We start from the raw sequence: 27,675 nt of genomic DNA on the forward strand, positions 1-27,675 counted from the left end.
GTAGGTACGTGTAAGAGGCCCTTCCCAGTCGTTTCTCGCATTTTTCGTTAAAGTAAAGGTGAGTCACGTAATATTATATAATATATGGAATTGTAGTGTAAATATGTTATTTCTTTCAAAAATTTCCTCTTCCTGTAATTTCTAGTGTATTTCAATTGTCATGGGGATTTAACGATACTCTAAATTTAAGTGAAGTATATACGTTACTATGTATTAGATTGTGCGCATGCGTAGGGAAAATCCCGTGCCTGGTACCACTGATCTATATCGTTACGTGCCTAGTGTACCGACGATATACACTAGCGTCTCTTCTTCTTATATAGGAACCACCTCAGTTAAGTTTTAAAATAATATGCACATATAATTAATTAAATGAATAAACAATTATTTCAAAACATATATAGAACATATGAGAAATATCTTCTCTCAGATTGGCTCTTTCGTTAATCGATAGACCAATCAAAATTCAGATTTGTCTTTTTGTTTTTTTCTTCTTTTGTGTACAGATTTATTTTGTAGATGGCGCCGTTTCTACGTATGAAATAGTTTGTGGTGAACGATGATGCGCGTTGAAAGTTATAACACTCTATGTTTATAGTGATGTGGAAGTTTGTAATAGTGAAAATATGACGAGAATAATTCCATTTGCTAAAATTCTTTTTTTAGTTTTTACAGTAATACTTTGTTTAATATCAGAATGCTCGTCTATACTTTCAGATAAAAGATTATGTTATGACCCAAAGTGTTCAGGTAACTGAAGCCATACTCTACATCTTTATAATTGACTGATAACTTTCTTTCTCTATTCTTCTTCTTTCTCTCTCTCTCTTTCTCTTTCACTCTGTTATTCTCTTCTATTTGTTTATATATATGTAGTTTAAGTTCTGTGATTGACGTTTTATTTACAGAACCTGTATCATTGGCCAGAACTACATTGACATATGTAGCTGGAGAAAAGGGAATGGTCACCGTGCCTATAAGTACTATTGTAACTGTTTACAGTAAAGGTGCCGGTAAAAGACCAGATTTATGGGGTGTAGAGGTAAATTAATCAATTTTTGAATTTATATCAATGATTGGTAATTAAATTGTATATAAATGTTTGTATGATATCTATTTTTTTTTTATATGTTTCTATTGTATTTTATTATTATATTTTTGTTTAGTTCAACGGTAATCGTGGATATATACCAAAAAATTTTTTAAAAGAATATAAAATTTTAAAGAAAAACTTGACTTACGAAGTACCTACGGAAACTGTAAATAATAGTAAAAACAACAATGATAATAATTATAACGATATCAGTAATTTAAAAGATAATGAAAATAAACCTGACACTATTCAAATATATAGTAGTACTTCTAATACTAATATAGATGCATCTATTCCAACTGCCAAGGAAGAAAATACGGATCAATCTATAAATGAAATAGTAATTGATGGTACTACAATTCCGATTAATAACGAAGAATCTACCAAATCGAATAATGCTTCCGTTATAGAAGCTACACCTTTATTGAATAGTATACAAACGAATGATAATGTTAATGCCGATATAAAACCAACTGCAACGCAAATCGAATTAAATGTTCCAACTACGCCACAGCAAGAAACTGAAATATCTAATGAAGAAGAACTAAAAATTGTTACTTACAGCGATACTTCAAATATTAATATTGAACCGAATGAATCTATAGTTGAATCACAATTAAATGAAGATGATAATAATAATACAAATTCTTCAAATATTGAATCAACGGAAGAAGAGAAAAAAGATACTATAGATTCTTTTTCTTCCGATATGGAAAATGAGAAGGAAAAAAATAACATAGATTCTTCTAAGTTTGTGTCGGAAAATGAGCAGGAGAAAATGAATGTAAGTTCTGTAAATGTTGAATTAGAGAATAAAGAGAGTAAACATGATACGGTATCTTTAACTGTTAAATCAGAAGAAAATGTAAAGACAAAAGACAATTTAGAATCTTCTACTTCTGAATTGGAATATAAACATGATAACAAGGAAAATGTACTTTCTTCGATTATTGAATCGAACAGTGAAGAAGCAACTCAAAACAAATCAGCGATCGAAGAAGAAATTAAAATTGAAAATAATAGTATTGAAAATACAAATAATATAGATAATTTGTTTCCTCAAACTGAATCATCAAAACAAGTAGAGGTAGAAGATAAAACGGAAAATGTATATAACTTAGAAACTTCGAACATGGATCAATCAAATAACATGGTATCGACAGAAAATAGCTCAGATGATTCCAATGTGTCTGAAAATATTTCCAACGATAAAGAAAATGTGGAGCAATTTGTAAATGAGGTGGTTAATATACCGAAAATAGATGTAAGATAAAAAATCTTTTTGATAATAATCTATTATTTTAAGGTGATACAATATATGATACTAATATTAATGTTACAATACAGAAAGATGGAGAAATTATGATGGAAGGAAATAATCAAATGGAAGTGCAAGATAGCCAAAATGATATTGTAAATAGTGATGTAAATATGGATAACGTCGATGAAAATACGTCTAGCTTTGGTGATGTTCCTACGGAATTGAATACAGTATTCGGAGATAATAATAAACAATTACATAGCGAAGAACCACAATCTAGTCAGAATGATGCAACGGATATTATTCCAGAACAAATCTTCCATGAATTTCGCAATAATCGAAATTTGTTACTCGTGGAGGAAAACGTGATACCTGACAAAAGTAAAAAATTATATTTATTTATTTTAACACGATTGAATATAAATTAAATAATTGTATATATTAATTGGAGTAATTTATTATATTATATTTTCTCTCTCTTTTTTTATCTTTTTTCTCTTTTAAATTTATTTCAATTTAGCTGAGTCGCAAATAGATGATGTGCAAAATAATACTGATGATTCTAAGACTGAAAACTTACCTAAATATGAAGATATAAGTATCGAGGATAAGTTTTTGAATGAGATGGAAGATAAAGATAAAATAGAAGATGAAGTTTTATATAATAAAGACACGGAGGATCTTAAAAAAAGCGAAGATGTAACATTACTTACTACAACACAAAATATGCACTTTTCTGATGTTTGTACAGTGGATAGCGAATGCACGAATAACGGTGATACAAATTATGGTTTTATATCACAAGTAAGTAAATTTCTTATCATGTAATTATTTAAATGTTAACATTACTTATTTCATTTTTATTTACATAGGATAAAGAATCTGTTCCCGAAAACAGTATTATGAGAACGATAAAAGTAGAGCATACATATTGGGTTACGCTGTTATATTTAAGTATAACCGCTATTACTACACTTGTGTTTTCATTAGGATATTATTATATCGAGGTATCTTATTGTTACATTAATAAGATGCATATTTATATTTAATTTAATTGCATAATAATTCTATACATTTAATTAGAATATGAGGAGAGATGGTCAATTGATAGCGAAAATAAATAAATTAGAAAAACAATTATTTATTTCTACGAAAGAAAGTTTAATGTTGGATGAACATTTGAAATCGACCAAAAGCGAGGTAAAGTTTCATATTCTGGAATAAGTTTACTTAGTTTTACTTTTGTTTATTCGTGTTACTTTATTCTATTCTTTTATATTATAATTTTGTATAATTACGAATTTGTGAAATTTTATATAGTTATACTCTGTGCAAGATAAATCATTTGGATCTAACGAGATGGTATTGTCTTTGAAAGCTGAATTGGAGGCTTCGCAGGTAATATAAAAATTGCTCATAAATATATATATTATGAATCAATATATGTAATCAATTATATATATATAGTGACATCATTTAATTATTGTACAGAAAGTAAACACTGAACTAGAAGAACAGATTGCTATGTTAGAAAAAGATTTGGAAAGTGCAACTGAAGCAGGATTAGAATTGGAACGTATGCTGAGAGAAGTTCTTTCATCAAACAACGAAGTTAATCCATTGACACAATCTGTAGAGGATTTACAAGCTCGTTTAAATGTTCAACAAGATGCTAATGAATCCTTGACTAATGCCCTCAATGTTAAAACTCAGGAGGTGTAGATTAATTTCAATTAGTTTTTTTAAATCTAAGATTTAAGTTAATTATATATTTATTTTTTTATAATATTTTGATTGCAGAATGAAGCTTTGTTAGTAGATCTTAACATTATAAAGAAAAAATATGAAGAACAGGATAACGAGCTTAAACGCATAACAGAAGAATTTAAAATTGAACTGAACAAAAGAAACAAAATTCAAGAGAATTTAAATGAAATAATTCAACAGTTGGAAGTACAAACTGCACAAGTAACTATATTCCTGTTATTTTTTTTATTAATGTGATACAGTAGATGCCTGTGTGTGTATGTATGTATGTATGTGAGGCACATATTGTGAATTGTCCCTGTTATATTTCTTCTTTTTATTATAGCTTTCTACGGATAAAGCTAATTTATACAAAGAATTAAAAATAAAAGAAGCAGAAATGAAAGATCTCGTGGAAGTTATTAACCAAGTTAATTCGAATAATTTAGATATTGAAAAATTATACGAGGTATCTCATGTCAAAGCGGAAGCATCTCAACTTTTAGAGGAAAGAAATGATTTAAAGATACGTTTAAGTGAAGTAGAAGGAGCGCATAGTCTATTAGAAGGTAAGAAATATTATTGACAAATAATATCTTCTTTTTGTGTGATAATTCACTTATATATTATATTAAAATTTTGTATAGAACACATGAAACTTGTTAAGGAGGAAGTATCTTCGCTGAGCGAACAGTGTAAAGTTGCCGAAAAGGAAAAACGAGATGCAGAAACACGGCTTGAAGTTATATCTAACTTTTTCAAGGAAAAGGAAGCTCAACGACAAAAGTAATTTAATATTATATATAATATTTATGACAAAAGTATAACAACGTTAAAAGTTTAACGACAAGAATTTCATACAATTGTGTGTAAACAAATTCACAATTGTCTTAAAGTGATTTATTGCTAAGATGGATTTATGTTCCTCTTAAAAAAAATCAATAGAACAATCAACACATTCTATTTTATAATAAATTTATATTGAATGTTCATATTAATAAAACTTATATATCGTACAATATTATTTCAGAGAAGAAGCATTATGGTTGCAAAAGCAAGGTGAAGTTACTTCTACCGTAGAAAGAATACAAACGATGCAAAATGAAATACAAGGATATAAGTGAGTATTAAAATGATATAAATATGAAAATAATTTTGTACTTACTTGAAAAATATTTTTGTATTAATTTAATAATGACAGGCAACAAATAGAAATGCTGAAACGTGAAATAGTTGATCAAGAAAGGGAATATAAAAGTCAGATAACTATTCTTGAAACAAAGGCACACGAACAATGGGTTAGAAAAATTCATTATTTATTTGTTTAATTATATTATAGAAGTAAGTATCTTACCAATGTAATTGTAATACATTTAAATAGTTTTCTTGTGTTTTATAATAAGGTAACGGCACGACAAAACGAACGTCGTTTAGAAGAATCTAAGGCAGAAGCAGGACAATTACGTAATCGTCTTACGCTTATAGAAAAAAATCTAAGCGATGCGGATGGCGATACAAAATTACATCGTAAGTATTTTATTTAAATAAACAATAAAAGGAAAATTTAATGAGAAACCACTGATAAAAATCATATTGGAGATGCTATTTTAAAATGATCAAAATATTCTCTAGTAATATTTTTACAGATATTTCTTTTGAAATTTTTAGTTTATTCGTGTTAAATTAATAATTGTTTATTGACAATCTTCATTTATTACGTAAAACGAAAAAATAGATTTTTCAGAGAAATATATTTTTGTCACACAAATTTTCTATTTAAATGATAAATATTCATCATCAATTTCGAAGTATTAATATTTACAGATTATATGATATGTTATATATATATATATATATATATATATATATATATATATTAGAAGCACAGTTTATGAAAGGTAGGCATTGTAAAAAATGCCAAGGCAATATTTAAAATGAGTCTAAGGATACTGGTACGGATTACTGCTCTGTTTTAAGTAAAAATAGAACAAAAAAATTATAGAGGGAAAAAATTGTATAGCATAATAATAATACGTCGTAACTTTTTCCTGACCTTATTTTTTGTGTGGATGCACCGGTGCACCCGCCTGGTACAATAATTGGACTTTATTTTTTAAAATGTAACCTAGTTTTTTTTCTTTTTTTATAAAAGGGATCTCTTTTATTATTCTGCGTGTAAAAGTAGTAACTCAAGGTCATTTAAATGTCAATACTTTACATATAAAATTTTAATTTGTTTCGCGTTATGATAAATCGTGTTGAATGCAAGTTTTTCTGGTATAACGCGATTTTAAAAAACAATTTGTTTCGCAATAATTTACAATGATTTCACAAGAAAATATATATGTAGGTTATAATAGAAGCTCTTTTTCGTAAAGTATTCTTATATATAATAATAATGTTTAAAATGAAATATTAACAGTTTCATACTTTTCCCAAAAACACCAGATATTTTTAACAATGTCTGCTTACATACATTGCCAGTAATATATATATATATAAAGTTACTATATAGTATCATAAGTAATATAAGTAATATAGTAATAATATAAATAATAACAGTAATGTTACTATACAATATATATATATATATATATATATATATATATATATATATATGTATACACACACCATGTAATCTGTAAAACATTATTATAATGTTAGTAATAAATATTGCTAATTTTGATATTGAATAAAAATTAACAATATTTATATCCATTACAGTTGGTGCATCTTCTTTTAAGTATAATACGATGGTATATAAGAATATATAAAAGGTTATTTATTCGAAATATTATATATATTATTTACACGCTAATGTTCAAACAGGCTTGGAAACAAATGGAGAGACTACAACGTCACCTCCATTATTCATAGGCGCAGAATCATCCAGTTCTCCTATAATGTTTACTGGTTCTTCAGGTGTTCCACCTCCACCACCACCTTCATTCATGCATCCTTCGCTTTTCCCTACATACCTACCACCACCTTTGCCTTCCGCCTCAGGATTACCACCTTACGATGTTGGACAGAGACCACCGCCTTTGGGTGGTAGATTATCTTCTCCGCCTCCTTTACCATTACATCCTCATCCACCTGGCAGGTATGACAACGCAGATTCACCGCCACCTTTGATATCTCCACCTTTGTTACTTCCTTTCAATCATAGATCGCATCCACCCCCTTTTGCTAATGATCATATGCATCCTCCTCCACCACCTCCCCCACCTGGTTCAATATTACTACCACCCCTTGGAACGTCGCATTCATGGGGGGAAGAAACACTGCAGGCCCCGCGCAATTCTGGTTATCACCCACATCAGCGAGAACAACGTGCTCGCAACCACAAAGGTTCGTGCTAAACATGAGCATCATCTCTACCAGCAACAACGTTCCAAAAGGAGACAGTCTTTTTTATATATACATTTATTCCCAATCTTTTTTTCCACCCCTCTCTTCTATCGGGTCGCTACTTTTCTTTATTCTTTTTCTTCACTATATGACTGTCATCTGCGCTCTTCTTTTGTGCATGCAAGGACGCAAACGTTTCTCTAAAGTTAAACAATTTTGGAGTACTATGGAAAGGAATACCTCCAAATAAAATCAAACGAGTCAGGTTAAATAATTTCAGTTTGATTTTTTTTAAATTATCATGCTAGAAAAATTGGATATTTGTATTTGCTTTTCTTCTTTCCTCCCTATTCTTTCTTTCTTTTATTTTTCTTATTATTAAATCCTTATTATTAATTTAAGTAAAATTCTTTTATGAAAAAAATTATTATTATTATTATTATTATTATTATGCTTCTAATCGTAATATTTCACTTATATTACATTTTGTCTACGAAGTAGTTGTACTACATATTATTAGAATACATTTTATATTTATCTGATATACTTTTTTGATAATGAAATATATTATTTATTTGTAGGTTCCTTGCACTCGTCTGGGGAGTCATTGGATAAGTCACATCATAGTGGAAAAGTATAAATTTTATATTTTAGTCTATAACAACCCTATAAGAAAGGCCAAATCTATTACTATTATATATAGTGACAGATTTATTGTATAACAATTTTCAATAAACATTTCACAAGAGAGAGCATAGTATATAATATATACTATGAGTCTCTTTTAAAGCATTTATATCTCCCGTTGAAGTTAATATAAAAAAAAAAAAAATAATGAAAAGAAGAAAGGGAGGAGAGGGGAGGGGGAAATGCAATAAATAAAATAAAATAGAAACATCGCATTTTTTCCATTAGGACATATTTTGTTAACGTTGTTTATTATCCGATTAATCGTATAATAAATATTATACTTATTATCTTAAGAAATTTCTTAGAGAATTTTTTACCACATTGCCATACTTATGCTAATTTTCAACAATAATTACGTATATCATTATAATAAATAAAAAATGAGAATATTTAAAAAAAAATAAACAGATTGCTATACATCATTCGAAAGAATCAACAATTTAAAAAAAGAATCAAATTTGATTTAAAAAAATACATTCTACTATTTTTTATTTCGAATATGAAGTATGATAAAATAAATTTATTTAACTACAATATTATTTTGAATATTTAACTCGGCATAAGTATAACACTACAGTTGTTATGATTTTAATTGATTAAAAATAAATAGTAATTTATTTTTAAAAATATATCCATAAATTTATCATCAAATAATTCTTTTCATACATTTTTGTTTCTTCTTCTATATATATATACAAAATATCTAGGCTTTTTTTGTTTTGTCAATATAAGCATCGCATATGTCGTATAAAATTCTAAGATAGCATCATTTTCTGTTTCTCTTTTTAAGCACAAGCAGCAACAAAAAATAATTATATATAATTATTATTTAAATTTACAAATATGAACACTTGTTTTCCACGTTAAGTTATTTTTTTTCTTTCTTTCCTCTTATATCTTTTTATATTTATTTTCCAATATCAGAAAAGTCCCTTTTATTTATTTTTTTACAATTACAGTTAAAAACTAAGTATTTCTTCATTTTTTCAATTAATATTTAATCCTCGTATAACCTAATAATTTAGTAAAAGTATCAAGGAATGCAATTGAAATGTTATTATAGTTCTATGTTACACGTGTCTCTCTCATAAAAATAAGATTTTTGTTTGAATTATATTTGCTGTGTGTGTGTGTGTGTATGTATCACAAGTACCGAATACCAATATTAAAAAATAGAGAATTGATAAATGAGAATAGATACAGTTGAACTAGAAAGTATCATCTTTATGCCAAAAATACTACGAAAAAGATGAAGAAAAATATGAGTACAGCAAATATCTTAATCATCAACCATCTATTATTTGTCACGGATTGAAAATATTTTAATATTTCACTATGCGCAGCTTCCACATTTAATTCGGTATCTTCTATATTGCTATCTATTCTGTAATATAATTAATACATATTAATTATTGTATAAACATGATCCTTCCCCCTTCCTCATAGGAAAAAAATCCTAGAGAGAAAAGACCTTTAGAAAAAATGTGATTTTTTTCTTACCTTTCTACCATTTCTTCCTGTTCTTTAACCATATGAGCCAATTGTTGAAAAATACCACCTAATTCAACTATAGTCGATTCAATATTTTGCATAGTTTCTGCGCGTGACTGAACGTATGAGTCCTGAAGACAAAAAAAATAAATAATTTTAAATTAATTATATCGATACTACTCTTCTTATTCTTTTCAATGAATAATAAATAAGAAATATATTAGGGGTATCGAAAAGTAATCAAAATTTCTTTGATGAGTACACTCACATTTAGTTTGTGTCAATAAAATATCGAAGGACTTTTTAAAAAGGGAATTGAACAATTATAAATTAACAATTAAAATTTTTTTAATAAATGAATGTTTTTCGCTAGCAAAGAAAAATTTGGATTACTTTTCGGTCCCCTTAATATTTACCGTATCATCTTGTAGAATTCGTTGCATAGACAATTGACCCATTGCCGGTTCAAGATCTATAGCAACCGAATTGGATTCTTGTTCTTGAAGTAATAAGGAACCTTGTTTTCCAGAAACTACGCTAGGAGGTAACATAGTTGATACAGATCCTTGTGAAAATTGTTGTCTTCTGGTTTGTTCTTCTCTCATATTCTATATACAAAATAATTCATTTCAATCGTATTATTTATATATATAATTGTAAATAATATATTTTTATAATGAAATTAACCAGATACATACTTCGGAACGAACTTCCAAGACACTTTTGAAATGATTAGACATATTTGCAAGTTTTGATTGTAGGGCCATCACTATGGACGAAGAATGTGAAGCAATATGATTTCCTTGAGACGAAGAGAAACTTTCTCTTGCATTTTTCCCATATCTTGTAACTTTCCTATTTGATGATTCAAACTTTTTAAATCTGTCTTTATTATGTTAGTTAATTCTTCAATTTCCATTTGTCTGTCGTTAAAGATTGATTTCTTTTTGGCCACTAAAAAAAAGAACAGTATAAAGAATCGCTTTCCATTTAAATCATACTCTTACAAACATATACAACGAGTCACAGGGAGTATTAGTAACACCTGTTGTCAATTTAATTCCTAATTGTTTTATGATTTATAAATTCCAATGGTGCGTGCCCATAATAAATGATAAGATCAGTTACAGACCATTTAACGGTTTGGTTAAGCATTTATAGTTGTATAAATTGCACATGTTTTATATCTAAAACTACGAATTTAATTAGTATTGTTTACGATTGATCTAAACAGTATATTATAGCTTTTACTTATAATATTTTTGTCTGGACCTAATTTCTTTACATATCTCACATGTCATAAACGAAGGGATTAAAATAATACAATATTACATTATTCTTATATAAACAGTAATATATTTTGATTATTAAACTTCTAACACATTAAATGTGATGCTAGTCCCTAAAACTGGCCTAAAACTTTTCGTTTGGATTGCATCAAATTTACCAATGATTGATATTCTTATGTCATTCTATGGGTGACAGATTATTGTGGCTTAAAACGAAAAGATCAACAAAAAAAGGATTGCCATTTAACATGTTAAATTGATATAAATTTGATTGTTAAAATATTTTATTGTTTAATTCTACATAAATGATAAGAAAAAATAGGTTTCCACAAGAGTACTGTCTCAAAAATATAATAAGGTGCAAAGAAGGGTCAACCGAATACTATTTATGAAAATAATAATTGTATTGTACTATATTTTGGGTTTTGTATTATATTTCTATTATATTTTATGTAAACAAAAATACTCTAAGTAATTGTTTATTATTTAATACGTTAATTCATGGGGGGTCAGTTTATAGGAACTAATAGCAAACTTTTACGGTTTCTCTTGGTAATCATCTTTTAACAATTCCTCGTCTGATTATTTTTTATTTATACTTAATATACTTCTAATATTGATTGTCATTATTTTTTTAGCTCAAACAGATGGTAAAACATAATTGTCATTGCAATGCGTATTATGTTCTGTTTATACTTTATAGCTGAACGCCTGATTGCATGATCATTACTGTGTTGCTTGAGCAGAAATTAGACTCCAAAAATTTGAAATCATGCTCAAAGAGAGAGAGCGTTAGTACAACTATATTTCTTTAATAATAAAATGTTTTGCAATCAAATTTATATCAGTTTGAAAGATTATTTAAAATCTACAAGTGAGAGTAGTGATTATGAATACTTCTGTGACTCCATTGTACGTTCTTTAATACAAATAATTACATTTGTATCATTATTATTATTTCTAAAATAAAAAATCTTTTACACGTAAAGGGATATTTCATATTGTCTCAAAAAGTTGATTATAATTAAACATATGGATGAAATACCTGGAAAGCTACATATCATAAGAATAAACGTAAACATGTACTAGATTATCATTTCAATAAATATATAAACATGTAAACTTAATATTGAAGAAAAAAAATAAATAAAACAAATTAATCGTAAAATACAAAGTTTAAGTTAAAGTATAATAAAACGTATGGTAACAAAGTAAAATGATATACTTAATATATAAACTGTCAATATAATTTGTTTCTTACATAGAGCAAGTTTCTCCAATTTGGTATAAGTGTTTGCAATGTTTTTCCCAATACTTTTAACAACCATCATAAAATTGGAATAATTTTGCATTTGTCTCGCCCTTCTTGGATTTTGCAGGTTAGTCGTTCTAACGACCGTTCTATCCTGCATCGTTCTTATAGTATTAATAAATTCGTTAGTTCTATCGCGAGCTGTCATTGTTATTTGTGGTGGTATATCACGTTGTCTTAAATGATTCTCTTCTAAACCACCGACATTACGAGTTTCATCGTAATATTGTTGTTTCTTTTCGTTACCTCGCCATTCACTGTTAGAGGTTGCAATCACTAAATCATTTTCTGACTCGTAACCAACGTGTCGTCTACGTGCTGGCATCGCATCCTCAAATGTTTTACGTATTCCTATTTTCAGATTTTCTTTATTATAATAATAATGCCTATCTCAAATTTGTAAGATTATTTTACTTATAATTCCTAATACACACGTACACATGACAGTTTAATTATCAAATTCACTTTATAACACATATCATAATCATTATGGTAAATGTCATACGTTCACTATTTCTATCTCTCTCTCTCTCTCTTTCTTTCTCTTTCTTATTAATAAAAAAGGAGTATCTGCACACGTGGTGTTACAATTACCAACCTTTGATAAATTGAAAAGATTTGTTACTAACCTATGTACGTGTTTGGAAAAAATAATTGAAGAAATACTTGATTACATTCATTCAATTTGTTTTCTTTGTATTTTTTTCTTTTTGTTAATAAGAGAGAGATTTAAATGCATATAATGAAAAATATTTTTAAACACAAATGAATATTACAAACTTTTGAAAATTTTCCAAATTGGCGCTCTTATAAAGTTACGAATCTTTCTAAAATATTTTCAAAATCAATAAAATTTGGATTGATTAACAAATACGATTAATTATTAACTTAAATTATTAGTATTATTACAATATAAATTAATAGATAATTGTTTATTTATTTATTTGTTATTTTATTCGAGAGATATCAAAAGTTTCTTATTGGCTATTTTACAATAATATATATTTTCTTATCTACCAATTAAAAAATAACTAGGAGTTTGGACCAATCAGGTCGATGGAAACAGTTCATATACTAAAATAAATAATAAAAATCTATAATAATTATTATATATTTATATAATATTTAATATAAATATTAATTATATACGAAGTTCCAATAATTTTTTATTCTCTTGACGAGGATCAACCAATCAGCGTCAATATTTGTTTTAAATATGGTGATCATGTATCTATCGTATTAGCAAATGGTGATCGTATATCGACTATAGGAGCACGTGGCTTGTTGGAATATTGCGGTACATGTTTTTATTCTGATGTGCAATTAAATATCACCGTAAAAGTATTTAGATTTTAATTTAAAATTGAAATTTGACGTGCGAAAGAAAAGACATATATTTTAAAATGATAAATAATACTGAGAAAGGAAAGAAACGGCAAGCCGAAGATAATGCTATGGAGGTACGTATTAGAGGTTATATTTTCTTTCCTCTTTGTTATATTTCATGTATTTATTGTATTAAACTGGCTTATTATTTGAAAATGAATTTATTAGAATATTATGTAATAGGTTGAAGTGGTAAATGGTATTGAAAGAAAAGTTAAATCTGGATCTCCTGCTAAAAAAATCAAAAAAGTATATGGTGAACTTCGAAAGGTACATTTTGGTTATGTATTATAATAGATGTAATATAATGTAGTTTTAATTTAGTATATTATATAAAAAGGAGGTGTAATAATTGAGTGATATTTTGTAGATACCTGTACCTGCACATAGGTATACTCCGCTCAAGGAAAATTGGATGAAGATATTTACTCCTATTGTCGAACATCTACAATTACAAATACGTTTCAATTTAAAAACAAGGAACGTAGAAATTCGTACTGCTCCTGAAACCACTGCTATTTCCAATCTTCAAAAAGGTGCAGATTTTGTTAAAGCATTTATATGTGGCTTCGAAGTAGAAGATGCTCTAGCTTTATTACGTTTAGATGATTTGTTTGTCGAGACATTTGAAATTCAAGATGTAAAACCTTTAAAAAGTGATCACTTATCTAGAGCTATAGGAAGATTAGCAGGCAAAGGAGGTAGAACGAAATTTACAATTGAAAATGTTACAAAAACAAGAATCGTTCTAGCCGATACTAAGATTCATATACTTGGATCTTTCCAAAATATACAATTAGCTCGTAGGGCTATTTGTAATTTAATATTAGGAAGTCCACCGTCCAAAGTGTATGGTCATTTAAGGAACATTGCTAGTAGGGTATCTGAAAGATTGTAATATTATATAAGAAATTGTATAAAATGGTTTCTTTTTTTTGTATATATATATATGTAAATATATAGGATTTAATTCTGTTTTATAATATTGATATTTACTCTTAAAAACTTAATTCTAATATAAGTTATAGTTTCTAAAAAATAGCTCGGAATAATTTAATAAATGCAATATTTAATTTAGAGAAGTATTTGGTATTTATATTTTCGGGGCACTTTGTTTATAACTAATCTACCATCATAACTCAACGAAGCAAATGTCCAAGGATCATCAGAAGATCATTCAACTGCATAAACACCATCCTCGTGTGTTTTGTATCTTTCAACAACACCGTTTTCCAATCTAAAATATTTATTTAATTGTATAATAACATTATACAACACCATAAGATTTCCTTTGAAATAGTATTTAACACGTTGACTGTTGTCCCTTGTATTTTATGTGATTTGAAGAGAAATCTTCAATAGATTTATCTGATCAAATAACTGATTATAGTTAAAGATTATATTTTATCAAACAATTACATATAGGAAAAACGTCATCACAAGTAATGTATACTTACTTAAATTATTTTTGCGTATTCTATGTAACATTAATTACTTCAAATCTTTATAAAAAAAAAATGATAATAGAAAAAAAATTTGCCATTATCGATATTTAGTCTAATTATGTTTTTTTTATTATACTATTAGTAGCGTCGACGGTCACCGGTAGCCCCCACGGCAGGAACGTATTAATTGATTAATTAACGGTTTGAAAGATCTTAAGAAAAGTGAATAATTTTGAAGAATTGAAATATTTCGAAAGTAATAATTTATAATAAAGATTAAAGGATCGTCGAATGAGTTGTTATATGATATGATCGTCATTTAATAGCAAAAATTATTATTTTACCTAAATACTATTCTATATTCTAAGTAAAAAAAATCACACAAAATAAAAAAAGTTTTATTAAGATCGGTTCAGTTTTGAAGTTCATTGGAAACCAACAATGTGACACTGACTTTTTATATATGAAAATATATATATGAAACACATACACATAAGCGATAGTAAGTGAATAAGAAAGACTTAGAATCGATCGGTCAACCCAAGGATTCCCCCATACGATTAGTATCTCTTGTATTGATCAACGGTCATTTTACTTGCGCATGATTTTACACCTTTCAATAATCTATGATTTATTCGAATATGCATAAAAGGGTAGTTTTAATAGAAATATGAGAATGAAATTTCTTACGTTAACAATAATATTTATAATAATATTGTTATATAATCGGATATGTAAAAATATATAAGAAAAGTATTGTTGATTATTGTTTAATAACGATGCTATATGACAGGGGTTCTCAAATTTTGCATAGCATAAAAAATATCAAACGATATAATATATCATTATAAAAGCATTTAATTAATTTGCATTAACAAAATTAATACATATATTTATATAAAATTATATATATGTATATACATTTTTTACATAAATTTTAATAAAATTAATACATAATAAAATTAATTTTTTATAATTAAAAATACAATATTTTAAATTAATATTATTTAATTATATTCGTAAGTGAAATCTATTACAATATTAAGATACATTTTTCTGAAAATTTATAGAAATATATTTTGCGTTAAAATTGTATTAACAAAAAAAATAATTTAACGTACAATAGTTTGAAAAACAATGACTCTATTATTACATTGTTCAAATATATGTTTTAATTTCCATGAATTTTTTTTGTACAATTTATATAAAACAAAAAAAGGAATAAAGATATACAAAGTGTCCTCTAATCGTAAATATATTTTACGAAATGTAAAATTTACGTTATATTTAGAGAGGGGGAGGGGTGAGAGGCCATTATAAAATTTTCAGAAAATTCAAATTGTTTTTGACGTAAAAACCTCCTCAGAGTTTTAAAATACCACGAAAGAAGTTTTCATAGAGGTAATAAATTTTGAAATATCTATTTTTAGGTATACTTGCTTAGTGTTTTGAGTTATGTTAAAATTTAAAAATTATAAAATCTAAAAAGAAAAAAACTTCATCTTGTAAAATGTCCGGCAAATTCATGACCTTAATTTATATAATCGATTTATTTGAAATTTATACAAAAGTTACTTAAATCTATTATCAATTGAAGCATGCAAGATTTGTTTCGCGAAAAAATTAAACTTTTTCTTTTTTTTAATGAACATTTTTATATGAAATTTTACATTGAAAATTACATTGAAGAAAGTTCATTTTGATTTAAAAAAAACTAAAATTTTTCAATTATACCACATACTTCGAAAGATAATATTTTTTAAAACTGAGAAATTGTTTAGTTTTTCTTTTTTTATGTCAAATATTAAAGAAGAAATTTTGCGATTTTTTAATGACTTGCAATTAAAAAATTTGCAAATGTTGTTGAAAAAAAAGTGTATGCAATAAAATTCTTTAAACGAATTTTTCTTTAAACTTATCATATTTTATAAAAATTTCTTTATAAAATTTTATAAAGTTTTATAAAAAATTCTTAAATTAAATTATTAAATAATATTGTTCAGATTTGTTGAAATACTAATCTTCTCACATTTATCATTAATATTTAATATTAACTATATCAAAACGTTATTTCAAATCAACATTGTATTTCAATCAAATAATATTAACATTTAATGATAAGTTTTTGTCTTTTTCTTATAAGAGAGGGATCTTACCTATTAAATTATTAAATAATATTGTTTAGATCTGTTGAAACACTTAATATCCTTGATCATTAATATTTAATATTAACAATATCAACGTTATTCCAATCAATATTATTTGATTTTACTTCAATCAAATGATATCAACATTTTAATGATATGTTTTTGTCTTGTTTTCTTCATTACAATGTTTCACGTGGTGCCAGTTAATTAAAAATTCAATCTCGATGATCAATGTTATCAACAAGATATTATTCTAAAAGACATTATGCATTTATTTTTATTTTATCATTGCAAATAAATTGGTTAAATATTATTTAACTTGGAATATTAAAAAATAAACGTTTGATCAACCCATCATTGATCTTAGAATCTTATTGTTTTTCTTTTGCCTCTAGTATGACATATCTTAGCAGAGAGTAGGTCTATTCTGCAAATATAGTCCCTCGTGAATAATAGAAGGCACCAGGTAAAGAGTAGGAGGACAGGTAGGAAAGTATGCAACGTATCCGGCAGTCGTTCACGTATACCCCGTATGTTCTGTTGGCTTTATTAAAATCGTTTAGTTTTTAATACGAAAAGAAATTTTTTTTATCAAAGTAGAATAATTTCGATACGTGATATAAAAAAGAAAGAAAGAAAGAAAAAGAGAGAGGGAAAATTTAAACGAAGGAACGTAATTTACAGTGTGAGACAAAAACAAACAAAAAGAAAGAAAAAGAAAAGAAAGGAAAATTGTCGATCGAAAGTTTTTTTCGATGTAGCATTCCAGTGTTTCATTATTTTATGAGTAAGTGTGTACAGTCAATTAAAAAAAAAAAGAAAATCAATTGGATTATTGCATCATAAAGAATTTTTTGTATTCGTAATAATTGTCAATATTGTTAAATTAAAAACACTTTTTGCAGGAATTACAAATGAATCCAACAACATTGAAAAATTGGTTGTTGCGCGGGGAGTTGGAAAAACTTGAAAATATTGTATTGGAGGGACGTGGAGCACGTTTGTTGGGTGAACATTCACCGGATCTTAGAACTCGTGTCTTCCTTAAGGGATTACCGAATTATTTGGTAATATGAATTGTGTATTTCAGTTAAATCGTAATAAACATTGCTAGAAAATTATTTACAATGGATTTATTATTAATATAAATCTATATTATTATATATTAATATAATATTTATAATATTATATTATATATGTTATAGTATATTATAATCTTTAATATTATATATAATAATATATATAATATAATAAATATAATATATATTGTAATATATATATGTACATTGGTACAAAATTATTTGAAAGAATTTATTAATAATATAAATCTATATTTTATTATATATTAATATAACCTAATTTATAGGTTATATATTTATATTAAATATAGAACCTATAATATAATATAATAAATATTATTTTATTTTTTATTACTTTATTTTATTTTAAATATTATTACTATATTAATAATACAATAATTAATTATTTTGATAGACGAAGATATCTCAAGCACACGACGCTGTTACGCGTGGTTCATTGGTTGAAACTCAAAGGATCATAACAGAAGAACCAAAAAAATTGGCTATAGCTAAAGATCCTTCAGGTATACCGCTCATACATAAAGCGGTTTATTACGATCAACCAGAAATAGTCTCATGGCTCGTTAATAATTATCCAATTACGACTCAACAAAAAGACAAAGTGAGTTTGTTATTGCAAAAGATTTTAACGAATTTTGTGCATGAACGAACAAATTACAAAATCATATTTAGATAGAATCCTCCCTTTTATTGTCAGACGATTTTATTTGCTTGGAATATTCGTGGAAAATATCAATCGTTGTTTTGAGGGTAGATCGAATATTGGAAAGATTGAACCATTCGATGTTCTAGATACACGTAAATTCACATATTATAGCTTCTTCCTTCATCGCGTGACAGAAATAATATTGGAAAGTATAAAACCACCTGTTTTAGCCCTTTTAGTCATTTGCTTTCTTGTGTCAGTTCGACGCGCATCGTTTCTCACCCTCTCCGGTATAGTTGTTAACATTCTCCAAGGTTAAACTATTTTCTTCATTTCATAGGGGGTTTTTTTCCTTATTTTTTTTCCTATCAATAATTACAAACTAATAATATAAAATAAAAATAATAAGCTTCGTATAAGTAGTCGTATTTAGGTACCTAGATTACGTTGTTAATTATATTTTGTTTTGTTTTGTTTCTTTGTCTTCATTTTATACGAAAGGGACAATCCAAAAAGAGAATTCAATTTATTCAGATATTTAATATTTTTAATATTAATACTTAATTAAATACTTTTTCTCCTTTTTTTCTTTTTTTTCTTTTTTTTTTTTTAGGAAGGTAGAACTGCATTACATTATTGTGCTGCCTGTAAAAATCCTGGTACAGTTTGGGACATTTTGATAGAGGGTGGCTGTGACGCCAGTGTTTGCGACAAACGTGGAAATCCGGCAGCATATTATTTGGAACACAGTTCTGAAGTTGAATTAGCTGAGACAGAAAAAATGCCTAATAGAAAATTCAGTACTACAAAAGAAGGTGAGCATATATGCATGCAATTGAATTTTTTAAAATAATTTATTCATTTTTTTCGTTATTTTTTTGCTAAATATTTACTCATAGTTACTTAACGTTAATAGCTTATTGTTAATCGCATTGAATTATTTGTCGATGACCTTGAGGGATATAAGTTTGATTATACATACTCGTAAGAATCGCAAATTTTCGTTCCCACGAAATAGCATATACCACGTATACCTATGTTTAATGAGTAACGACCATCGGAAGATCGATTAAGTATAAATTCGTAAGATAATTTGTGTTTTGTAAAGTATGTTCACGATATATGTATCTATCGATAGTAACCAAAAAAAAAAAATTATCAAATGTTTTGTGTAATTATAAATAATGTATCCGTTGTTTTTTTATTTTTAATTAAAAACTTGTTTGATCACTAGATATTGGATTTTAGTTACAGAAATATTCGTATACACTGTAAAATGTAAAAAAATTGATACCTGCTTCTAAATTCTTTTTTAAAATACTTTTTTATACAGAAAAATATTTAAGGATTATTCAATTTTCAAATTGATATAAATTTGAAGATTGATCATTACAGAAGAAATGATCAAATTAAAAAAAACGATTGAATGTGTGTTACGTGTAATTATAAATAATGTATCCGTTGTTTTTGTGTTTTTATTTAACGAAAACTTTTTTGATCAAAGGATACAAGAGTTCTTGAATTTATTGTTAGTTAGAATATACAGTAAGTCACATGACTCACGTATACGTTCTCACCGTAAAATTTAAATACATATTTCTATTGTATAACTTCCAAATTGTTTTTTTATACAGGAACATATTTAAGGATTATTAAATTTTCAAATTGATATAAATTTTATTACAGAAAAAATAATCCAACTGAAAGAAATGATTAAATGTTTCTTGTAATTCTAAATAATGTATCGTTGTTTTTACTTTGATTTAACGAAAATTTGTTTACTCATAAGATATTGGATTCTTTGAATTTATTGTATTTAGAATATACAGTAAGTTATAAGAGTATTCGTATCCTTCCCCCTGTAAAATTCAAATAACTCAAATAATACTTGCTTCTAATGTAGAATTTCAAAATTCTTTTTTATACAGAAACATTTTTGATCATGTTGATCATAAGATATATAGAACTTTTTGAAATTATTGTTAGTTAGAATATACAATTAGTTACAGGAATATTTTTATCCACTGTAAAATTCAAATAATTGATACTTTCTTTTAATGTGTCATCTCAAAATTCTTTTATACAGAAATATATTTAAGGATTATTCAATTTTCAAATTGATATCAATTTGATAACAGTACAATATTATATTTTTAAAGAAATATAATTTTACATAAATGATAACAAAATTGGTTTCACAAAAGTATCATACATACACAAGATATACCAAAAATACAATTATTATTTCTTTTATATGTATATTGTTGATCTTTCTTTTTACATCGTTTAATTGCATTTTTGCATCTTTTGAGACAATTGGATTTAATTTGAAATTAATTTTTAGAACAATTTTGAACAATTTTAATTTCTTTACAATGTAATACAATTGATATCAATTTATAAGTTTAATAATTCTGACATATACATTTCTTTCTGTAAAAATTTAGAAAAAAAAATATTGTATTGCAATTAATACGAATTCAATGAACTAGTATGTTATGACCTTTAGATGACTTTGAAAACAAAGAAATGAATACAAAAGGTCGATAATAACTTGTATTTATTATTAAAATACAATTTATTGTTTTAAATTGACAAAATGGGATTACAAATACTGTTTCATAAATTTTCGTTTTTTCAATGATGAATAAAAGACGATATTTTTGTATTTAGAATCACAAAACGTTTTAAATAATAGCCTACTTGTCAAATTCTGGTAAATTCGACTTACGTTAGTTATTTCTCGCATTGATATACAACAATTATCTTTTATCGAGTATATATATTTTATTCTGATCCTTTTCAACCTCATAAATTTTATTAAACAAATTTTTTAACGTTTTTAATTAATGAAATTTTATTAAACAAATTTTTTAACGTTTTTAATTAATGAAATTTTATGATAAATTTAATAATACATGTACATAAGGGTGGGTCAAAAAAATCAATTATTTTTTTTTTTGCAAATGCCACGGATAAATGGGTTGCTAGACACCTTAAAAAAATTCTCACCAAATATAAACTCTTAATTTTAATAGGAAGATCCTCAGCATCACAGTTTTTTATTTTTTTCTCAGTCCAATAGGATAAAATTCATACCTCATCATTAATTGATTGTACAGAAAAATGTTCTGGAAGAATTTTGTAGGAAATTTAATGCTCTACAAAAAAGGTATCTTATATTTTTTCCGTAAACCTCACCATTTGAATGATATTGGTGATTTAAATTTGATGATTTTTAGACAAAGTTCATTTTTGTTTATGAATTTTATAACTCGACAATAAATGACTATTAAAACGTGCACAATACAAATTTTTGTAGGAAATTAACTGCTCTATAAAAATGGTGTCTTATGTTTTGGCGATTAAATTAAGCGTTCAAAAGATATTTAGAGACAGAAATCAGTACACATGAAAGTTTGATAATGAGTATCTTAATTGAAAATGAGTATTAATATTTACTTGTAATACAAACTTTCAAAATTCTTATACACAAGAAACATTTTTTAGGATTGTTAAGAAAAAGCAACATTTTATTATAATAGAGAAGTATAATTTTAAATAAATTAGATAACAAAAAATTGTTCTTACAAAAATATTAGTCCCTTTACATTAAATATAATAAAAATAAAATGATAAAAAAATATATTTCTGTAAATAGTAAATTTGATTCTCCAATCAACTTTATAATGCTTTTGAAATAATTGATCATATCTTGTGATATCAACTATATATTAACTCTCATTGTCAGTTGTGTCTAATTTAACTTATTTTATAATAAAATTGCAATCTTTTGCAATAAAATTGATATCAATTTTAAAAATTAAATAATCTAAAGATATATTTTCTATTATATAAGAATTTGAAAATATATTATTAATTGTTTAGTATTATACTATTATTAAGTTATAAATAATTTATTATTATTATTATTATTATTAATTGGCATTAGGAACTCGGAAGTTCATTGCCGCAAATACCAAATCCCGCCATTGTTTCCGTCCCTGAGCGCGATCCTTCCATTCGCGGTCTTCTTATCCTATTTCTTTCAGATCTCTTCTAATATTATCCTCCCATCTACGTCTTGGCCTACCTAATGGTCTTTTCCCATTTGGTATACCGACCAATATTTTGTGCACTGTTCGATCCTCCCCCATGCGCGCCACGTGACCAGCCCATCTTAATCGGCGTGATTTTACGACGTTGATAATGTTCGGTTTGTTGTATAATCGAAGTACTTCTACGTTATGGAGTTTTCTCCATTCACCCGTTTCTTCATCGCATTTTGCACCGAAGATTTTACGAAGAACTTTTTTTCAGAAACCCTAAATTTCTTTTCGTCCCGTAACGTTAGCGACCACGTTTTGCTACCATAAAGGACTACCGGCAGGATGATTGTCCTGTATATCCTGATTTTTAATCGCCTAGACAACAACCGCGAGCTGAGTAATTTGTTAACCGAATAAAAACATGAATTTCCTAAATTGATTCTTTTCTTAAGTTCTTCGTTAATTTCGTTCGTCTGGTTTATGATCGATCCTAAATATACCTAAAGTTGCTGACCCGTTCGAAAATTTTATCCCGGATGACCAAAGTCCCAGTACTAGGCATATTCTGAACTCTATCGGTTATCATATATTTGGTTTTTTCCGCGCTTATTTGCAGTTCCAGATCTTTAGTATTATCTATTAATATTTATAATTTATTATTTAATTTTGGTAAATATTATATGATATATATATATATTATATTATATATTAATAAATGTAAATATTATTGTATTATAATTATAATATATTATTATGTTATAATAAATTATAAATATTATTATATTTATTATATTATATATAATATTATAAAATAAATATTATATATATATAATATATTATTATATTATTATAGTTATTATCGTAGTTAAGTTTCTAGTAATACAACATTAGTCAATGTTCTTGAATTGAATGTAATAATATAATTACATTATTATATTAATAATATGATAATATAATAATTTATATTGTTATATTATTAATTTTGTTGTTGTAATATATTATAAATATATTATATTAATTGTTTTAAATTAATAGTGAAGATACGAATATATTCCTCAGAAACTTACTGTATATTTACATGGATAATTTATTTCTTATGATAAGTAAAAAGAATGAGTGGCACTTCTATAAGGTAACCATTATATATCAGTGAACTATATGCACTGGGATCGTGCACTGCCCTGTTTCTTGAAATATTTATTAGATCAGTATCGAACACGCTATTCGTGCACATCGACGTACAAAATATAAACATTAATAGATAGAACTTAATTGAACAAAATTCAAGTGTGTGTGTGTCTGTGTGAAAAGCATATTGCGTTAATAATATACAAGGTGTCCCATATAACTCTTTTCACGATTTTTCAAGTACTTTTGATAACCTGACAAAAAAATACTTTAAACAAAAGTTAATCTGTTTTTGATTGCAATCAAAAAATTGCATTTTTTAATCACTTTTTTTATTGCAATTTTTTTATTACAATTGACAATACAAATTACAATTTTTTATATAGAATTAATTGCAATTTTATTTATTGTAATAAACAACAATTTTTGAAGATGTTTTATTTTTAATGTTTTTTAAGGTTAGCTTTATTTTTTTAAATTGCACCCTATATTTTTGACCTTACAGTATTACAGCCTGTATTAATACGAGATCATTGAACTGTATTTCATTACTTTTGGATGACCTTGAAATTAGTCTTACCAGCACCAACTGAAAAAATTTTGATGAAAAAATACGGACTGTAAAGTGTTAATAGCAATTTTTTTCTTTATTGTGAATAATCAACAGTTCGTAGTTAAGTTTTTAGTAATACAACATTAGTCAATGTTCCTGAATTTAATGTAATTTTGAATCTTTTTATAATAAATACAAGTTATTATCGTCCATTTCTATTCATTTCTTTACTTTCAAGGTAATCCAATGGTCATGATATACTAGTTCGTTGAATTCATATTAATACGGGCTATAACACTGTAAAATCAAAAATATAGTGTGCAATTTTAAAACCAATTTAATGGTAACCTTAAAAAACATTAAAAAAAAATTTTGTTTAAACTTTTTCTTATTGCAATGTATAGTCAATCAAAAAAAGATCAATTTTTGTTTTAAGTATTTTTTTGTGAGCTTATCACAAGTACTTGAGAAATCGTGAAAAGAGTTATATGGAATACCCTGTATATGTTACAGTGAAAGATCGAAATTGGAGAATGTTAAAATTCACATGGTCACTTGGTGTATGTCCGAAATATTAATGTATAAAAATAAACCCAAAAATTCGATCTTTCACCGACGTATTTGTTGACAACGACCACGTGAAACTCGATATTCTTCAATTTCGATCTTTCACGGTAACCTATAATACATATGTCGATATTTATAAATAGAATGAAAAAATGAAATGATATTAATCGATTTCTAAAAATCGTTAGCCTATATTTGAATAGATTGGTTATGATACTTATTTACCATCTCTTTTTACCAACTCTATTTACCACACCCTTCCTTTTAACTCCCCAAACCCCTTGTTGTTAAAGAAATAATCAATAAGTCGTTCATATGACTTCACACATCAATCTCTTAATATTATTTCCGTTAAACATTTTTGGTGTATTTTCTACTTACTTAAATAATTAACGAGTTTGCAAAGCACGCAACTGGAAACATTGCACGTACTAACGTTCATAAATACTTAACTGAATATGTCCACGTGTCTATTGTGTAAAAAGGAGGTCAGTACTCACTCGACATTTCCAAGTAGATTTCATTTGGTTTTCTTCGTTTATATTTATATAATGTTATTTTCAGAATTTTCGTTTTATTATCTTACATTGTACTTTATTTTGTTATTTCCAAGAATTTTCTTTTATTATTCGTTAAATAATTGTTTTGACGCTTGATTTATAGCAGTGGTTCTCAAACTTTATTGTTCTATCGCCCCCTTGTCCCCTTTCTTGACAAAACGCCCAACGCCTCTTTTCCCCTTGGAAATTTTCTGACGATCTTGATGACTTCTTTTTACAGCCGCATCGATCACCCGTCTGCCCCCCTGAACCGTGCTTCAAACCCCTAGCCCCCCTAAGCCGCTTTAATTGCCCACCAAGCCCATCAGGCGAGGAGATAAGAAACAAAAAAGTCTTAACACATTCGTGGCCGGCATATTTTTTCCGTTTCTTATACTAAGTAATGGCAAAAATAATAAAATTTTGAAAAAACAATAATCTTTACATATATTCTATAGGGGTGCTCCGCCACGCGTTGCTGTGGCTCACAATCAGTCCGATACACACGTCTTTAAGTCAACGAATTACATTATACCGCCATCTGTTAAAATCTTATCGAACTAACAGAGATAATCATGATTCTTTGTTAATAAATCAATAATTTACAATAAAATAATATTGCGATTATAAATTGAGATATAAACTATCCTATCTTTTAAGTTGGATAAAACTGCACACAGTGTCCAAAATTTTTATTAAAATCGGTTCAGTAGTTTACGAGTCCATTGGAGACAAACAACGTGACACGTAATTTATATATATTTAGAAGAAGAAGATATATCTTATCTCTATAAAATTCCCCTGTCACAGTGTTTGTTATTCTTATTCTCCGAAACGACTTGATCGACTTATATGAAATTTTTTGTGTATATTCGGTAGGTATGAGAATAGTTTTTCGTATATTTCTTATACCCCTGAGTCATAAAGGTGACCTATCATAATTATTTTTCCTTTAAAAGGATATTAAGAAAAAAGAGAAAAAAAAGACAAATTTTATGTGCCTATATTCAGACAATGTAAAATTATATGATGAGAAGTAAGTGGTGATCTTATGTTACCGCTCATGCGCAGTTGGTTCGATATTAAGAAAAAAGAGAAAAAGAAGACAAATGTTATGTGCGTAGATTCAGATCTATCTATATATTTATTAGCCACAGCAACGCGTGGCCGGGGCACCCCTAGTAAATATATAAATATAAGTTTAAATTATTTAAATTTATATTTAAATAATAAAATATAATAATATAATAATATATTATATTTAATTATTATATTTAAGTAATTAAATATAAATTTTATCTCTATCTATATATATAAAATACTAATAAAGTAATAAAATAATAATAAAAAATAATAATAATTATAAAATAATTTAAATTTATATAATATATAATATATAAATGTATTTTTATTAAATTTTTAAAATGTAAAATATGACGTGAATCACGTCAACGGCAACCAGGAATAGAACTTGAAAAGACGTGAATTCACGTCAGCAGTCACGAATGTGTTAATAAGAGAATTTCTTTCTAATATTTTATTATTATTGATACAGTTTGAAACAGTATCGATATAACAACATTATTGTGTAGCATAGTATAGCAGCACGGGTCAGCCTCCGCTGGCATTTTTTCCTTTTAGTAGTTCATTTCCCCCACCCCCAAAGTGCACCTGTGGTTGTCATCGCCCCTCTGGACCTCAAAATCACCTACTTTGGGAACCATTAATTTACAGGATCAATTTTATTTTTCGAAAAATTATTATTATCGATCAATTCTGGATAAACTATCATGCAAATTTACTTTTAACATAGTTTTTGAAAAAAAAAATTATCCATCGACCTTGATGCAAGTTTACGTTTGATTTTGTAAAGATTTAAAAA

At 26.5% G+C, this 27,675-nt stretch overlaps 4 protein-coding genes across 6 annotated transcripts in view; 3 read left to right on the plus strand and 1 right to left on the minus strand.

The window, feature by feature from the left end:
• Nucleotides 1-408: 408 nt before the first annotated feature.
• Nucleotides 409-8,542, plus strand: Tango1 (transport and golgi organization 1). Of its 2 annotated transcripts, none has more exons than XM_015330344.2 (17): nucleotides 409-750; nucleotides 909-1,042; nucleotides 1,167-2,357; nucleotides 2,441-2,735; nucleotides 2,875-3,158; nucleotides 3,227-3,361; nucleotides 3,438-3,554; nucleotides 3,675-3,752; nucleotides 3,846-4,070; nucleotides 4,155-4,322; nucleotides 4,447-4,669; nucleotides 4,748-4,886; nucleotides 5,131-5,220; nucleotides 5,302-5,398; nucleotides 5,504-5,627; nucleotides 7,637-7,716; nucleotides 8,033-8,542. In XM_015330344.2, the coding sequence occupies exons 1-16, from the start codon at nucleotides 627-629 to the stop codon at nucleotides 7,699-7,701; spliced, it is 3,489 nt and encodes a 1,162-aa protein (XP_015185830.1). In that variant the 5' UTR covers nucleotides 409-626; the 3' UTR covers nucleotides 7,702-7,716; nucleotides 8,033-8,542. The 2 variants fall into 2 exon arrangements, with proteins under 2 accessions (XP_015185830.1, XP_015185829.1); XM_015330343.2 differs by lacking the exon at nucleotides 7,637-7,716 and adding an exon at nucleotides 6,930-7,451 and having other exon boundaries at nucleotides 479-750.
• Nucleotides 8,543-8,754: 212 nt separating this feature from the next.
• Syx5 (syntaxin 5) lies at nucleotides 8,755-12,774 on the minus strand. Its single transcript, XM_015330341.2, is given in 6 exon segments — nucleotides 8,755-9,525; nucleotides 9,642-9,763; nucleotides 10,049-10,240; nucleotides 10,331-10,461; nucleotides 10,464-10,586; nucleotides 12,183-12,774. Coding segments are annotated over 6 exon segments (1,104 nt in total). The 5' UTR covers nucleotides 12,559-12,774; the 3' UTR covers nucleotides 8,755-9,365.
• A 707-nt stretch (nucleotides 12,775-13,481) lies between these two features.
• LOC107071379 (RNA-binding protein pno1-like) lies at nucleotides 13,482-14,608 on the plus strand. The gene is made up of 3 exons (XM_015330340.2): nucleotides 13,482-13,693; nucleotides 13,803-13,889; nucleotides 13,990-14,608. The coding sequence occupies exons 1-3, from the start codon at nucleotides 13,637-13,639 to the stop codon at nucleotides 14,515-14,517; spliced, it is 672 nt and encodes a 223-aa protein (XP_015185826.1). The 5' UTR covers nucleotides 13,482-13,636; the 3' UTR covers nucleotides 14,518-14,608.
• A 3,275-nt stretch (nucleotides 14,609-17,883) lies between these two features.
• Nucleotides 17,884-27,675, plus strand: part of LOC107071377 (uncharacterized) — a 40,602-nt gene continuing 30,810 nt past the window's right edge. For both annotated transcript variants that reach the window (XM_015330337.2, XM_089174991.1), the window contains exons 1-4: nucleotides 17,884-17,998; nucleotides 18,117-18,278; nucleotides 18,706-18,912; nucleotides 19,571-19,772. In XM_015330337.2, coding sequence (XP_015185823.2) covers nucleotides 18,126-18,278; nucleotides 18,706-18,912; nucleotides 19,571-19,772 — 562 coding nt within the window. In that variant the 5' untranslated portion in view covers nucleotides 17,884-17,998; nucleotides 18,117-18,125. The remainder of the gene's footprint in view (nucleotides 17,999-18,116; nucleotides 18,279-18,705; nucleotides 18,913-19,570; nucleotides 19,773-27,675) is intronic.

This window comes from Polistes dominula, unplaced genomic scaffold (genome assembly GCF_049000335.1).
Source record: "Polistes dominula isolate Pdom_NZ unplaced genomic scaffold, Pdom_raw_medaka contig_78, whole genome shotgun sequence".
Classification (NCBI taxonomy): domain Eukaryota; kingdom Metazoa; phylum Arthropoda; class Insecta; order Hymenoptera; family Vespidae; genus Polistes; species Polistes dominula.

Bases quoted from the DNA above. Each gene is read 5' to 3' on its own strand.
- Tango1 (XM_015330343.2), top strand. From the start codon at position 627: ATGACGAGAATAATTCCATTTGCTAAAATTCTTTTTTTAGTTTTTACA. The intron at 4,670-4,747 runs GTAAGAAATATT...AATTTTGTATAG, and splicing joins AGCGCATAGTCTATTAGAAG to AACACATGAAACTTGTTAAG. The intron at 4,887-5,130 runs GTAATTTAATAT...ATATTATTTCAG, and splicing joins AAGGAAGCTCAACGACAAAA to AGAAGAAGCATTATGGTTGC.
- LOC107071379 (XM_015330340.2), top strand. From the start codon at position 13,637: ATGATAAATAATACTGAGAAAGGAAAGAAACGGCAAGCCGAAGATAAT. The intron at 13,694-13,802 runs GTACGTATTAGA...ATTATGTAATAG, and splicing joins CCGAAGATAATGCTATGGAG to GTTGAAGTGGTAAATGGTAT. The intron at 13,890-13,989 runs GTACATTTTGGT...GATATTTTGTAG, and splicing joins TATATGGTGAACTTCGAAAG to ATACCTGTACCTGCACATAG.